General features: G+C 48.7%; 1 protein-coding gene across 9 annotated transcripts in view; it reads right to left on the bottom strand.

The window, feature by feature from the left end:
- MGMT (O-6-methylguanine-DNA methyltransferase) overlaps positions 1-16,634 on the bottom strand; it is a 277,222-nt gene that overhangs the window by 211,085 nt on the left and 49,503 nt on the right. For 3 of the 9 annotated variants that reach the window (XM_086378109.1, XM_086378107.1, XM_086378113.1), the window contains exon 2: positions 14,219-14,355. In XM_086378109.1, the coding sequence (XP_086234235.1) occupies positions 14,219-14,343 (125 nt within the window). In that variant the 5' untranslated portion in view covers positions 14,344-14,355. Of the gene's footprint in view, positions 1-14,218; positions 14,356-14,776; positions 14,873-15,655; positions 16,021-16,356; positions 16,576-16,634 lie in introns of those variants that run through there. The other 6 variants (XM_086378111.1, XM_086378105.1, XM_086378108.1 and 3 more) reach the window with 6 other exon arrangements.

Genomic DNA, 16,634 nt, shown 5'->3' with positions numbered 1-16,634 from the left:
GAAACCATCAACAAAACAAAAAGACAATGTACTGGACAGGAGAAAATATTTGCAAATGGTATGATTGATAAGGGGTTAATAGCCAATATATATAAACATACAATTCAACATTCAAAAGCCAAACAATCCAATTAAAAAACAGACCTGGCCTCCTGACACTCATTGTACTTGTGTCCACGTCAGGTCCCAGCTCCCCCACCACCTCCCGAAGGCAGAAGATGGGCGAGCGCCTCTCTCCCCTCTGTCTAGCCCCACCAACCAGCCCCCAGTGCTCCAGATGGTCCCACAGACACCTGGGAGTTGCACGTGGGCTCAGAGAGCACCTAAGACCAGCAGGCAGCAGAGGGCTTTCAGCACCACTGGTGGTGACAAGGGCGTTAGTCTCAAAATATTATCATCAATAAAAGTTTTGTTTACCTAGAAAAGATGTAAACACACCAGAAACTCTAAGGCAAATAAGTGGCCCAGTTCTTTTTAATAAAAGCACTGCTCAGTTATACAATAACTCTTCCTAACAGTCTTGAACTGGATAAAATAAAGCTCAGAAACCTAAGTGTTTTTCCAGATGAATTTTAGAAAGGAAAAACCACTATGGGGGGAAGTTACTTCTGGAGGAGCTTCAATAACTGAGAACAATTTTTTTATTCCTACATTTAAAAGTACGTATTTTTGGTGGAAACAACATTAAAGAAAAAACGTCTAGAATATATATATTTATATATGCATGTGTGCATACGTAACACTCACGTACAAATACTAGACCAAAAAACATCTATGTGAGAAATGAACGACGACAACAGAGAGCCATCATCTCCCCACTGCAATGGGCTAAGGTGTACATTTGCCGACTGCAACGGGTTCATTCTTAGAAATGCTTCTCCTCCTAACTGCATCCTTCTGCAACTGTTTATATTCCATTTTTAGCTGGTCTAAACAGCCTGGCAGAAACCTGCGGTTGGGATGTGCAGAATTTGCACGTGGAAACTCTTTGCCTAGTGACCCTGCCCCGACATTCAGCTGCAGGGGGACGGCTCCCAGCAACACAGCTTCTTCAGGATGAGAGGAAACGTCTTCCCCAAGCCGTGTGCTCAGCCCAGGAGCCCCAGCCCAGCCTGACCTGTGTGAAACCATGTAGAGAAACAGAAGAATGCTTGCTGCCCCAGCTGAGGGTTCCCATGGCGACTCCCTCAGGAGCGATGGACACACCCACTGTCCCGTGAAGGAGCCGCAGAGCAAGGGCACTCTCACCTCTGTCGGCCACTGAGGATGGAGAGGCGGGCCTTCTGGAGAAAGGCACACGAGCAGCAGCTTGACAAGCACCATCACAGCAAGAAGGCTCTAATTCTCCCAACACACAATACGTGTGAGCATTCTGCCAACGGATGCCAAAGTTAGAGTACATGCCGCTCCAGGAGGACCAACGTTCTTCCACGGAACCCCTCGGAATCTGCAGGTGCACCGAACACAGTCTGCAGGCCAAGGTTGGGGTGTGTATGCATATGTGTAGATCGCATGGAGGGTGTCAGGGAAATGCTTCTAAATAGACACATCGGGGCTCTCAGTTCACTTCAGTTCAGTCACTCAGTCGTGTCTGACTCTCTGCAACCCCATGAATCGCAGCACGCCAGGCCTCCCTGTCCATCACCAACTCCCGGAGTTCACTCAGACTCACGTCCATTGAGTCAGTGATGCCATCCAGCCATCTCATCCTCCGTCGTCCCCTTCTCCTCCTGCCCCCAATCCCTCCCAGCATCAGAGTCTTTTCCAATGAGTCAACTCTTCACATGAGGTGGCCAAAGTACTGGAGTTTCAGCTTTAGCATCATTCCTTCCAAAGAAATCCCAGGGCTGATTTCCTTCAGAATGGACTGGTTGGATCTCCTTGCAGTCCAAGGGACTCTCAAGAGTCTTCTCCAACACCACAGTTCAAAAGCATCAATTCTTTGGCGCTCAGCCTTCTTCACAGTCCAACTCTCACATCCATACATGACCACAGGAAAAACCATAGCCTTGACTAGACGGACCTTAGTTGGCAAAGTAAGGTCTCTGCTTTTGAATATGCTGTCTAGGTTGGTCATAACTTTTCTTCCAAGGAGTGAGTGTCTTTTAATTTCATGGCTGCAGTAACCAACTGCAGTGATTTTGGAGCCCAAAAAAATAAAGTCTGACACTGTTTCCATTGTTTCCCCATCTATTTCCCATGAAGTGATGGGACCTGATGCCATGATCTTCGTTTTCTGAATGTTGAACTTTCAGCCAACTTTTTCACTCTGCTATTTCACTTTCAAGAGGCTTTTTAGCTCCTCTTCACTTTCTGCCATAAATATGGTATCATCTGCATATCTGAGGTTATTGATATTTCTCCCAGCAATCTTGATTCCAGCTTGTGCTTCTTCCAGCCCAGCGTTTCTCATGAAGTACTCTGCATAGAAGTTAAACAAGCAGGGTGACAATATACAGCCTTGACGTACTCCTTTTCCTATTTGTAACCAGTCTGTTGTTCCATGTCCAGTTCTAACTGTTGCTTCCTGACCTGCATGCAGATTTCTCAAGTGGCAGGTCAGGTGGTCTGGTATTCCCATCTCTTTCAGAATTTTCCACAGTTTATTGTGATCCACACAGTCAAAGGCTTTGGCATGGTCAATAAAGCAGAAATAGATGTTTTTCTGGAACTCTCTTGCTTTTTCCATGATCCAGCGGATGTTGGCAATTTGATCTCTGGTTCCTCTGCCTTTTCTAAAACCAACTTGAACATCTGGAAGTTCACGGTTCACGTATTTCTGAAGCCTGGCTTGGAGAATTTTGAGCATTACTTTACTAGCGGAGACACACTAGTAAAATGAAACCAAGAAAGACCTGTAATAAGTGGGTGACAGCTCCGGAAGCAAGCAGCACGGAGGAGGTAAAGCCAAGACACAGACGCTGGGCAGAGAGTAGGCTGAGCGCTTCTCCCCACTGCCTGGAGCTGCAGCGGTGAGGCAGCTCAGCCCAAAGGGACACTGCAGAGAAGAGCAGCACTCAGACGCCAAGAACTGCGCAACGCTCTCTGGCTCCTGTCCCCCAACCCGACACGAAGCTCCATGCGCTGAGAGAGGGTGGCAGACACTGGGTGTGCACTTGCTGGCACTGTGGGTCTAGGTCCCTGCTGGGCCCCTCGCACAGCACTTCCACGCTATGGGGGACCCATCTCAACTTTGGATCGAGCCATTTCCACTGCAGACACCTGGTGAACCACCACCACTGCCCTGAATTCCACCAGTAAAGCTGAAACTAGCTGGCTGGGAAGTGCTGGTTTCCGAGATCAGAGACTGGAAGAAACTGGAAGTCAGTATTAGACCCCCGCGAGTCTGACACCAAGGGAGCAGAGGTCCACAGCAATTTCAACACGACCGCCAAATGGCCCGTCCCCCACCTCCCCCAACTCCATCCTCCTCCATTCTCCCATGTCTTCCCTCTCCTTCAGTTTTCTTTGGTACTGCTTCTTGACCAGCTCCCTACTCAACTGTCCCTCCAGACGCTCCTCTCCTCCTTGTGGCGTCCCCATAGCCTACCCTGAGAGCCGGCACCATCACCCCATCATGACAAGCTGGAGCCTGGGCCCTTGTACACGCCTCCCCCGCCAGGTCCCTGCGGCCCTCGGACACCGGCCCCACTGGCCAACCACAGACAACGTCGCAGTCTGGCTCTACTATCAAGGCACTGGGCTCAGGCCCGCACCCCGGCCCCTGACCACTGCAACGACCTCCACGTCTGTGCACACACACCCCCCCATGGAAGGATGGAATACAGCTGACCGCCCACCAGGCCTGTCCTGTGCTGGGCGAGGGCTCCGTGTAGGTGGAGCCGTCTCATTCATTACTGCACCGTGCCCAATGTGTGTCCCTACGGCACGAGGCCTGTCACACAGCAGGCACTCATGTGCTTTGAGTGAACAAAGAAGTGACTCTAACTTAATCCTAAATTTATTCAACGTTTTCATTACAGCAAGACCCACTTCTGTCGCTTGATACAGCAACTGGAAATAAAAATTCTAGATGAATCTGACACCAGACAATGCTTCACTTCGACTCAAAAATTAAACTCATTTAACCTTTAACTCAATTTAAATTCTAAACTGATCAGCATTCAAGAACGATCCTGTACGTTAGTATCAAGGAGCTGACCTAATTACTGACACAATTTAAAGAAAATAAATTTAACAAACCAAGTGTATTTTGAGAGTTTACAGCTTAAACCACAGTAACATTTTGAAAACAAAAGCTGAACATTATTCACTAATCGCAGATGGTTTAAATACCAGAAAATATTACATATACATGAACGACAAAAAAATTCTGGAAATAAAATCCAAAGGCAAAACATCAGAAGTACAGTCAGCGGTCTCAGACCCCACACAGCTCTATGTTCACAAAGCGGAGTGGGGGTGCCGTGAGGCACAGAGCAGAGAGTCTGAAGGAGTGGCTCTGAGCTCTAGCCACCAAGCCCGTGTGTGGCATCATCAGCTCTGTCCCCCATGAAACGGGCACAGTGCCACCAGACGAGCTTGAAACACCAGCATGTAAGCATGAACAACCTGTATGTCCATGGTGCACACATCACATGTTAGGAAGGCAAATACGTGAAAGACGCACCACCATATCTGTTTTATTCTGACAACACTAATTTTAAGCCGAAATTTTCAAATGAGACGTGAACTGGTGAACGTTCTACTTCAAAGACATTCACATCCAGGCAGGGAAGCCCAAGAATACTGGAGTGGGTAGCCTATCCCTTCTCCAGGGGATCTTCCCGACCCAGGAATCAAAGCGGGGTCTCCTGCATTGCAGGCAGATTCTTTACCAGCTGAGCCCCCAGGGAAGCCCCCACATCCAGGCACCCAGCACAAAAGTGACCCCAATTCTCACTGTTAAACCCTGACCAGGCCTGTCTCCAGGCCCTGCTCCACCGCTCATGTCAAGAAGCAGCACCAGGGAAGGAAAGGTCAGCTCTGTCGTGGAGTCAGTGCCAAGAACCAGAGTAAGTAGAGAGATCACCTCTTCCCCCCGCAGCCTTCCCCCAGGACTCCGGGAGCAGCCCCCTCACCCCCTCACTCCTCTGCTGACAAAGGGCCCTTGTGCAGGGCCGGGAGCTGCCCAGGGGCTGCACGCGGCAGCCGGCAGTCAGCTCCTCGCGTGAGGCCCGGCCCATCTGAGTGGAGCCCTGACACCTGAGTCCTGGCAAGCCAACCCCTCTGGAAAAGGGCTCTAGAAGAAAATGGAAATGACCTCCGAGGTGTTACAACACGGTTATAAACTCCACTGCTTCTCTCAGAGTTTAACCGCCTTTCTCTCACAATCTGAACAAGCCTTTTAACCAACTTTCCCAACCACAGCTAATTAGAGCATGGAACAGGGTGCGGACTGCCAACAGGCTGGCCAGAGGGGACTGGCCAGAGGGGGCTGGCCAGCAGGCACAGTGACAGGGGCGGCACCAAGGCAGATGATCCGGGAGGCGGCAGGAGGCCTGCAGCGTCCAGGCCCAACCACCACATGGCAGGGACGCCTCCCAGGGGCCACGGGGGCACTGCTGACTTGGCCAATTCCACCAGGACAGGCCCTGCGAGACCACAGGTCCTGAGGGGAACTCCACGAGAGCACACGGTCTAGGCCCACACATCAGACACCCTTTCCTTAAGGTGAGAGTTGCTGCTTGGAGAAAATGTGGAAGAGCCCCCTGGGTTTTCTGGAAACTTTTTATCTTGTATTGGGGTATAAATGATTAACATGTGATAAGTTTCAGGTGAACAGCAAAAGGACTCAGTCATACATACACACGTGTCCACTCCCCCTAAACGCCTCCCACCCAGGCTGCACATAACCCTGAGCAGGTCCATGTGCTGCACAGTGGCTCCTTGTAGGTCATTCACTTTAAATATGGCTTCCCTGGCGGCTCAGTGGTAAAGAATCTGCATGCCAATGCAGGCGAGCGGGTTTGATCCCTGGGTCGAGAAGAGCCCCCTGGAGAAGGGAATGGCTACCTGTCCCAGTAGTCTTGTCTGGAGAATCCCATGGACAGAGGAGCCCGGCGGGCTACAGTCCATGGGGCTGCAAAGAGTCGGACGCGACTTAGAAACTAAACAACAGGCGACTCTGAGATCCTTCTCTAAGTCTATGAGTCCCTTTCCATTTTCTAAGTTCACTTGCATCATTTCTTTTTAGGTTCGACATAACGCCATTTGCGGCGACACAGGTGGACCCAGAAACTATCATACCGAGTGAAGAAAGTCAGAGGAGGAGAAGTACTGTACGACACCCTCGTATGGGAGAGCCCAAGGCTTTTAGCCAGGTCGCGACTGCCCTCCTGCCGAGGGTAAACCCAGTGCGGTCTGACTCACGAGTCCTGCACCCAGTGAGGGTGCTGCCAGGAACGTCCTCCAGGGAGCACACACCGCTCAGCCTGCGTCTCCTCCTCAAGGGCAAGGCCTCGCAGCGGTCGAGGCTTCTCGCAGCTGTGTCGAGGCCACAGGAGACCTGCTTCTTTGGGAAAACTGCAGTGCCAGCCTTTCAAAAGCAGGCATATGGAGAGAGGGGAGGTTCAACATCTAGAGGATTTCAGGACTTTTCCCATGCCACAGAGGAAAGCACCCACTCCCTCTGCTCGAAATCAGCCAACATACCTCCTTTACTCTTAAGTGCTCCCGTACTTCAATTGTTGGAAACTTGTTTAAAAAAAAACCTCATTCTGACAGTTTGGAGTTCATATTTAGAACTCATATATTTGTAGCTGTTACTCAACTGTTCATTTCTTCCTTCTAAGAGGACCCTGGCAAACTGAAAGTTAAATGAACCCACCCACGGACACAGGCGTGGAAGTCTTGTCGTTTCTGTCACCCTGAAATGCAGCAGTAAGACCGACAAATAAAACTCTCGCCTTGCTCTTTTCTCTTACGTGGATCTGGAAAGTTCTAAATCTCAGTAACACTTGCTTAAAAATGCCCAGTCACCCTGCTCCCACCTTTCGCCCTGCCCAGGCAACAGAGAGCCTGTGCAACAGGCTAAAAACTTAGGGGAAAGGGGAAAAGAAAGAGAAGAGGGTGAAAGCCAGTGAAGCCACGCGAAGCCTGTTTGTTCTTTTCCGGGTCAGAAACCGCACAGTAACGTGCGCATCACTCCTTTCTGTGGTCATGTGGCACCAGCCTGTGGTGCGGGGGCCTGTACCCACCTTCTCTGTGGTACAAGCTGCAGAGCCGACCCAGGAGGAGCCCCCCAGGGGCCCCGCGCAGAGGGCCGGTCACCCACCATGCGGCCCTGCAGTCAACCGAAGGCACACTGTGCGCTCGCTCACCTGTGCCTCACAAAGCAGCCCCGAGACGCTGCCGCACAGCCACCCCGGACGGCCCGTCTGGGGACAGGGACTCCTCCCGAGACACTCCCCGAGAGCTCCACCTCCGCTGCCCCTCACCGCGTCAGCCATCCGCCTGAAGATGCCAGTGTCTCGCTTGTACAGGACCCTGGGAGTGAAGTGCCTGCACAATCTGACCTGGGCTACTGACGACCTAAGTCAGGAGAGGGATTCCCCACACGCTCCTGATAACTGAGCCCTGAGCCAGAAACCGCGCAGAGGGAGGCCCCTCGACACCGCCAGGCCGCAGGCTCACCAGGGCATCCAAGCACTTGGTCTAAAAACAGACTATTTGTGTGAAGCCACAGAGCCTGGCAAGTTCTCCTCTCAGAGACATGCTTATTTGACTCCAGAGACCTCCTTAAGGAGCATTCTGTAAAATAAAATAATTATATTTTTCAGCACACACAACACAAATCATTATTTCGAGCTACTGGAGAAAAGCCATGAGACACCTAAACTGGCTGCAGGTAACTTCCTGTGGCGCCCGTTCCAGCGCCCCTTCCCGGGAGCACTTCTTCAGGTGTTTATCCTTAAGAATACCCTTCTCTTCCTGAAAGACCAATTACAATAAAGCAAGTGCTATGTCTGTATTAAAATTACCCAATCTGTTGGGAAGAATTAGCTCAGCAGCATCCAGGGAAGGTTTTCATGCCGTGCAGACTCTCAGGATCTATCCTGACCTGGAACCAGCAGACCAAAGGGCACCAAGGTCCCACTCAGCATGCAGCAGCCCCAGGCTGAGCAGGGTCGACAACCCCAGACAGACCCCCGACAGCCTCACGTTCTCTTGATGGTCCCCTTAAATATTTAAAGATAAACAGAAAAGCAGTAAATGCATACGGAAACCAGCAGTCACTGTCCGTTCAAACCAATGGACTCTATCAGACGTTGAGTCCAACTTCCCTTCATGAAGGCCTCAAAGGCATCTTCCTTCCTTCAGGGGAGTGAGGGCGTTAGCACCTTCCAAGGTGAAAGCCTGGCAGTGTGCCCGAAGGTCAACCTCCTCCTAGGAGGAACACAGAGGCCCTGCCATGACACTCTTTCAGGCCCCAGGGGGTTCTGGTGCATCCCCTTCGGCTGGCTGGCCACCCAAGTCCTCAGAGGAGATAACGCCTAACCTCCATGCTCCTCCCAATCCTCAACACCAGAGGTGGCGAGGCCGGACACCAGGAGGCAGGAATGACAACATCATCCCGAACTATATATTCTTATCAAGCAGAAAACAGCCTGCATGTGCTTTTAAATTTTTCAACACACAGAAAGCTTTACAATGGTTTACTCTGGCTGGCCTATAACTTTTTCACTTGCATTTGGTATTTTTCTAAAAAGCTTTATATAGAACAAATTAAAAAATGAAAAATAAAGATAACTCTTTGACAGACATGAAAGTACATCCACTTAGTTCTCTCTAGCCGCCCAGATCCAAAAGTCCTATTTCCATAACATTAAGTATAATCCAGGGTGGTACAGTCCATTTTCAAGTAATCAAATACTATGATCAACTTTATGGAAAATCAAATAAGCCCAAAATAACCTTAGAAGTAGAAATATATCCTCCTACCCTTATTTAGATTTTAGACATTGTGGCGAATAACGATGAGTCCAAAGCTTTGCTGCCACAGAAGACGGTGTGGGGGGATCAGTCAAGCTCTTGCAAAAAGCCTGAACGAGACAGTTGTTAATGGAAATGACACTGGCAGCAAGCTACAAGAGTGGGACTATTACACCACTTTCCAAACTGCTATTCCTCACTCCCACTTTTAGGAAAGGTGAGTAATGGATCTTATGCAAAAATGAAATCAATGACCACTCTATGAAGCCATATGTACAAGTAAACAGACTAACACAGGAAGCAGGAATCCTACTTTGTACAGAAGGGTGGAAGGAATTCCACTACAGACAGATGCCGGGGGCCAACTTCTAACTGACCTACTGAAGAACGCAGCAAGGCCTCAGAGGAAACCGATGCTGGACTCACAAGCACTCAGGAGGGTGAGGACAGGGACCACCATCCTGAGGACGCTCTGCTCAACAGCCCCTTGGCCACCCCCACCACAGCAGCTGGAGGACACAGCCCTGGAGGGTGCAAATGGCTCTACCTACAAAAAGCCAAGTGGTGGGAGAGCCCCCTAGAGGTGGGCAAGGGCAGCACCCCCTTCTCTCAAACAGCAGGTCTTACCAGAAGCCTTCCTTCCAGACCCAGAGGGCAGCAAACTTGAGGAAAAGGCTCCACGACACGACTCTTCTGGAAGCAGAGGAGGGGCCATTTCCAAATTCACTTCATGTAGACAGAAAAACCCAAATGCCCAAACCTCACAAAGACATCACCAGAAAAAGTTATATACAACACCCCTCACGAACTTAAAACACACAAATCCTAAACGGCACATTTATCTTTCAATTATTCATTTTTGGCCGTGCTGGCTTTCTGTTGCCACGCGCGGGCTCTCCTCTAGATGGGCACGTGGCTTCTCTCTGAGGCGGCCTCTCTCGTCGAGGCCGCAGGCTCCAGGCGCGTGGCCTTCAGTAGTTGTGGCCCACGGGCTTAGCTGCTGCACAGCATGTGGGATCTTCCTGGACCAGGGAACCGGTCTCCCCTGAGCTGACCCACAGATTCTTAACCACTGGACCACCAGGCAAGTCCCAAAGTAGCATTTTTAAACCAGCAATATGTAAGGGAAAAAAAGATTATACCGTGAATTAAATGACGTGGTACAAAGTTTCAAGGTTGATATAGGCTCCTAAAATTAACTTATTGTACATTTAAAGAACAAAGGAGAAAAACATGATTATATTGACAAATCCACAAAAGCTGTTTAACAAAATTCAACAGATTGAAGAAGCGCTTTCAGAGTGAGAGGGGTCACCTACTAAAGCCAACAAGGGCAGCAGTCACCTGCTGTTCCCCCACGACCGGGAACACGTACGGAGGTCCACTGTGATGACGTTTATTCACTGTCAGACTGGAGGTTCTAGTCAGTGCAACAGAAGTAACAGAAGGCAAAAAGACCAGAAAGAAAGAAGCAAAGCACCTTTACTCACAGACACCATGATTTTCTACAGAGAAAACCCTAAGGAAACTGCAAAAGAATTCCTGGAACTAAGAAGTGAATTTAGTGTTATGTACCAGCAGCAGTAGTTCACTGCTGCTGCTAAGTCACTTCAGTCGTGTCCAACTCTGTGCAACCCCACAGACGGCAGCCCACCAGGCCCCCCGTCCCTGGGATTCTCCAGGCAAGAACACTGGAGTGGGTTGCCATTGCCTTCTCCAATGCAGGAAAGGAAAAGTGAAAGGGAGGTCGCTGAGTCTTGTTCGACTCTTAGCAACCCCATGGACTGTGGCCTACCAGGCTCCTCCATCCACGGGATTTTCCAGGCAAGAGCACTGGAGTGGGGCAGCAGTAGTTTAAAAGTAAAAAAAAAAAAAGAAAGAAAGAAATTAAGCGGATTTAGAGTATCGTCAAAAAACAAAGTATTTAGAAATAAGTTTTACAAAATACACACAGATCTTCAAGCTGGAAACTACCAAACATTACTGAGAAAAATTAAATAGAATCTAAACAAATGCAGAGATAAACCACAATCATGAACTGGAAACTTTAATTTAAGATGTCAACCCTCCCAAAATTGATACATAGATTCAATGAACTCCAATCAAAATCCCAGTAGGCATTTTTGGAGAAACTGACACCTTGATTCTAAAAGTCATATGGGAAATTGAAACCTAGAAACCAAGACAATCTTTCAGGAAAAAAAAGCGGGGGGCGGGCTGGAAGACTCAAAGACTTACCACAAAGCTACATCAAGTCGGTGTAGCACTGGCACAGAATGGATGAAAAGATCAGCTGAACAAAACACTGTCCAGACACATATAACCCACACATGTATGGTCATGTGACTGTTTTTCAAGAAAAGCACCGAGGCAATTCCCTGGAGAAAGGAATTGGTTCCCCACTCCCTTCCCTCAGCAAATGATGCTGCAACAACTAAGTAACTTGGAAAAAACTGAGAACCTCACAAGTTAATTCGAGATGATGGAATACCTATCTAAACAGGAAAAGCTAAAATTATGTTTTTCAAATAATTGAGAATGTGAAATCAGAGCAGGCAAATATTTCTTAGGGACACAAAATACGCTGAACAGAAAGGAAAAAATAGTTGGTCTTCCTCAAAATTAAAAACTATTCACTAAAGACATTAGTAGAAAAATAAAAACATGTCCCCAAATGTGAGAAAATGATCAGTACAAATATCTGATCACCAAATTGTAAACAGAACCACAAATTGAAAATACCAATTAAAAACACACGAGACCTGCCTCACAATGAATACTTACTGAGAACAGTGTTCAAAGATCAGTCAGCAGGAAAGGGCAGGTCACCACAGAGAGAGCGCAGACTTCATACCCACCAGGATGACTAAACCTCTAAAAACCACCATCACCAAGCACGAGGGCACAACACAAACTCTCCAACATCCCTGGTAAAAACGCAAAAATGGTGAACGGGGGAAAGTGCTGGCAATTTCTTAGGAGGTTACACATCCATTTGCCATGCAATCCAGCCGTGCAATTCACACCTAGGAATTCACTCAAGAGAAATGAAAACATCTGTCCATTAAGAGGCTTGAACAAGAATTCTCTTAGCAGTTTTATTAATGGTGGCCCCAAACTGGACAATTCAGCTGTCCAGCAACATGAGAATGAACAAGCCGTGGTACAGTCACATAACAAACTGCTACTTCTTAAAGCATGAACTATTTTCTGATGCACAGAACAACGTGGGTGAACTCTGACGACATCACTGAATCAAATAAAAAAATAGTGTATGTTGTATGGCTCCATGTGTGTAAATTTCAAGAACTGGCAAAACTAACCCAGCATGACGGAAATCAGAACACTGGATGCCAGGGGGAGGGGCTGACTGAAAGGGGGCATGAGGGAACTTCCTGGAGTGTTTTATATCTTGCTTTGGGTTGGTGGTTGCATCGCTTTACATATCTGCAAAAACTCACTGAACTTTATGACTTAAAAATCTATGGATTTTACAATACTATGCAATTTTTGCCTTGGTTTTGTAAACGAAATTGTTAAATCTGAGTACTCACAGAGATAATTTTTATGCTATTCTAATTCTGAACTCCCCTTCCCTTGAAATTAACCACATGTAACAGATCCCTGGTTTGCCCCCCCAATACACACACCAATCGCCTCCATGCAGAAGCCTTAACTTCAGCCAGCACCCAGCCACCTCCATACTCCAGCCTGGTGTGGCCAGTGAGGTAAGACAGGAGCCAGGGCTGCTCTGAAACGGGAGGGCCTCCTCTCCTCTCCAAGCTCTGCTCGGGAGTGGGCTGTGGCACTTCGCACCCAGAGCCCAGCCTGCAGATGCCGAGGGGAAAGCTGGGGGCCGGACTCCAGGGACCATCCCCCAGCAGACTCAGCTTACTGCCCACCCGCCCGTGCTTCTCCCCCAGAGAAATGGGCCGCGTCTCGCGAAGCCCTTGGTGGAGGAGCTTGCTTTCTGCAACGCAGCCTGATCCTTCCTCGACGCAGAAGCACAGAGGGCAGAAGCAAGGCTGAGCCGCGTCCTCCCTCCGCGCTCGCACTTGGGAACTGGCACCCGGGGCACTTTAAGAGGCGCTTTTCCTCCTACCTTTTCTTCCCCAAATTCACTGTGTCTTTAAAAAAAAGAAAAAAAAATTCAACACACAATTTCTGTGATTTACTGTGCAACGAACATGCTAAAGGACAAAATGACATTTTCTCTACTAAGTATTTGGTGCCTGTGATTTTCTGAGCACTACAGCCAGATGGTTCTCATAGAAATAGAGAAGACTGTATTCATATAGTTCAAAGGTTTGCTTATTTTTTGGTCTTAAAAAAGACTATTGATTGTAACATGCAGCTCTACAGGAAAAATCTCGACAGAGGCGGCGAAAACTGATATTTATTACTGCACTTGTGCTCATTACGGCCGTCTCTGACAGGGGTCCATTAAATCAATTTTTATGTTTCTTATGTATTTTCTTTATCTAACGTTCCTGGCATTGTGTTTATTAGCCAGTTAAGACAAACACAGAGCAGAGGAGTGGGTGGTTTTTCCCTCTTCTGTCAGAAATAACAAGAACTGCAATTTTAATACAACTGCTATTCACAATCAATGAATGAAGGAAATGGAATGTTACATTTCACAAGAAAACATTAAAAAGTGCTTTAACTTTATGTTTTTACAATTAGAGAAAATACCAGAAAGCATTCAAAAAAAGGGAGAAGGGAGTTCCATTAGAAACGGCAACATGCTAAACTTCCTCTGAAAAGGGGATTTTCCACCCTTCCCCTCAGCCACACACACACGCCAACGTCAGACACCATTTCCAAGAGCCCCAGTGGGGCTCCTGATTAAGCGAGTCCAGGACTCTGGAATAAAACTCACCTGGCAAGCTGATGAACAGTGAAGGCTGGTCCCAATTTAAAAATCAAGACTAGGCAAGCAGCTCCCTGTCACCAAATTTCCAGAGGGATCCCCCCAGCCTATTTAAGAATCAAAGTGTTCAATGCTCACGGCACCTCTGTGTATGTACACATTAGTATGTCTTGGGGCTCCTAACTCCAGGTTATGCTGCTGTGGTTGATCAGAGGTGGAAGGGGCCTGCGCAACAAGCACAGGTGCTGAAAATAACACTCACGGCCCTACCATTTCTGGCGAGATGCTAATTTCTGTGATTTGTAGCATGGGGCTCGTGTTACCCTGTGGTCAGGGGCGAGCAAGCAATACCCATATGCTCTCTGTTGCTCTAAACACAGGCCGTGGGTGTCACACAGGACGTTCACTCACCCAGTGTCTGGGGTCTTCCCGCCATGCAGCTTTATCCCGTGCAGACCCCGCTCACAACCCGAGATCTCCAACTTCCCCAGAGGGCTGTCCACCACTTTGTATTTCATTTCACAGGTCTCGTCCATTCTCCCAAGTACCTAGAGAGAACAATTACTACAGTTAAGCCTATGTGAAAGAGTCTGGTCACTTCTAAAGCATAACAGAAGCCCCAGCTATATAAGACATGAAACACTTCCGAAGCTTTCTTTCCCATTTTTTGAATTTAATCATAATGTGTCATTTTTATAACACAGTTACTTTGGAGACAGAAAATTACCGTAATTGCACAGAACAGCAATGCATTCTCCTTTCATTTCCTTAAATTACTATCTCCCTTTCTTCTCATTTATCTTTAACCAATGCATAGTCAAAGATGAAATTAAAGCTTCTCTTAAATAGTCCCTAAAACTATTTAAAATAAAACAATTACCAACAACTTTTTAATGACAACTAAAGACAAACCATTTAATACTTTGAATAAAGTATATTTAACAATAGAGCATTATGGAGTGAACTTACAGAAACAGTGCAATTCAACTCTGCTCTTAACACAATGGCCCCCGTGTTAACAGGTGGCTGGCCAGGCAGATGCACGCTGGACACGGCTCTTTCGCTCTGGAAAGCACACAAATTTCAGCTACAAACTGATGTCGCTCAGTCGTATCCAACTCTTTGCGACCCCATGGACTGGAGCCTATCAGGCTCCTCCATCCATGGAATTCTCCAGGCAAGAAAACTGCAGTGGGTTGCCATTTCCTTCTCCAGGGGATTTTCCTGACCCAGGGATCGAACTCAGGTCTCCACATTGTAGGCAGACACTTTACCATCTGAGCCACCTGGGAAGCTGTCAGGGTAGTCCCCTTTTTTCAATTTTTAAAGGGACCCAAAATGTAAGGACTTTAGCAATAGGGCAGCCCTTCATCCCTTCTCACCTCTTAGAACAGGAGGGACACAGCTGGGAACAAGATCTGTGTCTCTGACCTTCTGCATGTGACCTTCTCCATTTCAGGAGAAGGGCTTTGGAGGGGGGTCTAGTGGCAACCAGAAGGGTGAGGAAGAACTTGTTCAAAGAAGTGTACAACCGCTATCCCATGATGTACCATCCATGTGAATTCTGAGGGATGTTAATTTTGGTCAACTCAGCAAAGGTTTACAAGAAAGAGAAGCTGTACTAAGAGCAGTGAGAAGCCAGGACCACGGTTTAGGCCGACTGACATTAAAAACAAAGCTCTCGACTCCAGAGGTGAGGGCTGTGGGAAGCCCACCTGGCCCGGAGCAGCACTGGGCTGCTTCCTCCCCGCATGGACCCCTGCCCTGCCTCTACTAATACTCCTCTCTCCAGAGCTCCACCCTCAGCCACAGCGGTCTAGGGTACACCCTCTGAGCTCGCCTGCTTACCTGCTCTCTCGACCTCTGTGTCCCGAAAACACTCCAAATGAACTTGACCAAAACTGTCACCTTGCATAAATTCTCCTGTACACAGCACTTCCACCCATCCCTGCCCACACCCAGACCCGGATTTGCCCTGGACAACGCGTTCCCTTGCACCTCGCCAGCTGCACCTCCACAGGCACTCATCTCTCACTGTCAGCTCTTTCATTCCCACCCCATCCTCCAGGACTCCCCACCAACTCTCACCTCCCTGAGGAAGGGCGCCCGGCACTCATTACACTTGGGCTCTTCCCACGCCAACCACCCCTCAGCTAAAACACTAATGACGTGAAGGGACCACAGCAGGGCCAGTGAACTGCAGCCCATGGACCAAACCCAGCCCAGCACCTGCCTTGTAAATAAAGCTTTATTGGGATACACCCATGCTCGCCACTTGCAGGCTGCTGGCCGTGGCTGCCTTCACGCTCCAGGGGCCGAGCCAACTGGCTGTCCTGCAGCCCTATAAGCCACAGGCGCTCTCACACGCATCGAGGGCTCCAGTCTCCGGGTGTGGACACCAGAGACTGCCCCGTCCCTGACTGTCCAGTCTGCACCACGCAGCCTGCTGTCTACCTTACTGGGAAACCTCAGCACACCTCCCCGCTCTTGCCCCAGGTTCTTCTCCCTTCCCTGTGCCTTCCACCTGCTCCTAATGTCTCTTGCTGTACCTCTGTTCGCTGAACCCAGGGTAGGCCAGGCAAGAGCAGGGAAGCTGGAAGAAAACCTGAAGAGCCACAGGAACTGCAGACATGTTTAATCTCTGCAGGCTGGCGCAGCAGCCGCAGCAGCAGCCGCAGACATGCTGGAGCCTCTCCTCTCGAGGTTGACCCAGCAGACGCAGCCACAAGGGCGTCTCAGGTGCTGCTTACACAGGGTACTGCGCGTGTGCAGTGCTGTAAGTGACCTCAGCTGTTACATAATCACACATTCACAAAACGTGGGGCAG

This window comes from Bos grunniens, chromosome 26, assembly GCF_055505025.1.
Source record: "Bos grunniens cultivar Pamir isolate PY7600 chromosome 26, Bosgru_T2T1.0, whole genome shotgun sequence".
NCBI lineage: Eukaryota > Metazoa > Chordata > Mammalia > Artiodactyla > Bovidae > Bos > Bos grunniens.
Note: the sequence above shows the minus strand (reverse complement) of the source record. Positions and strands in the feature narration are given on the sequence as shown.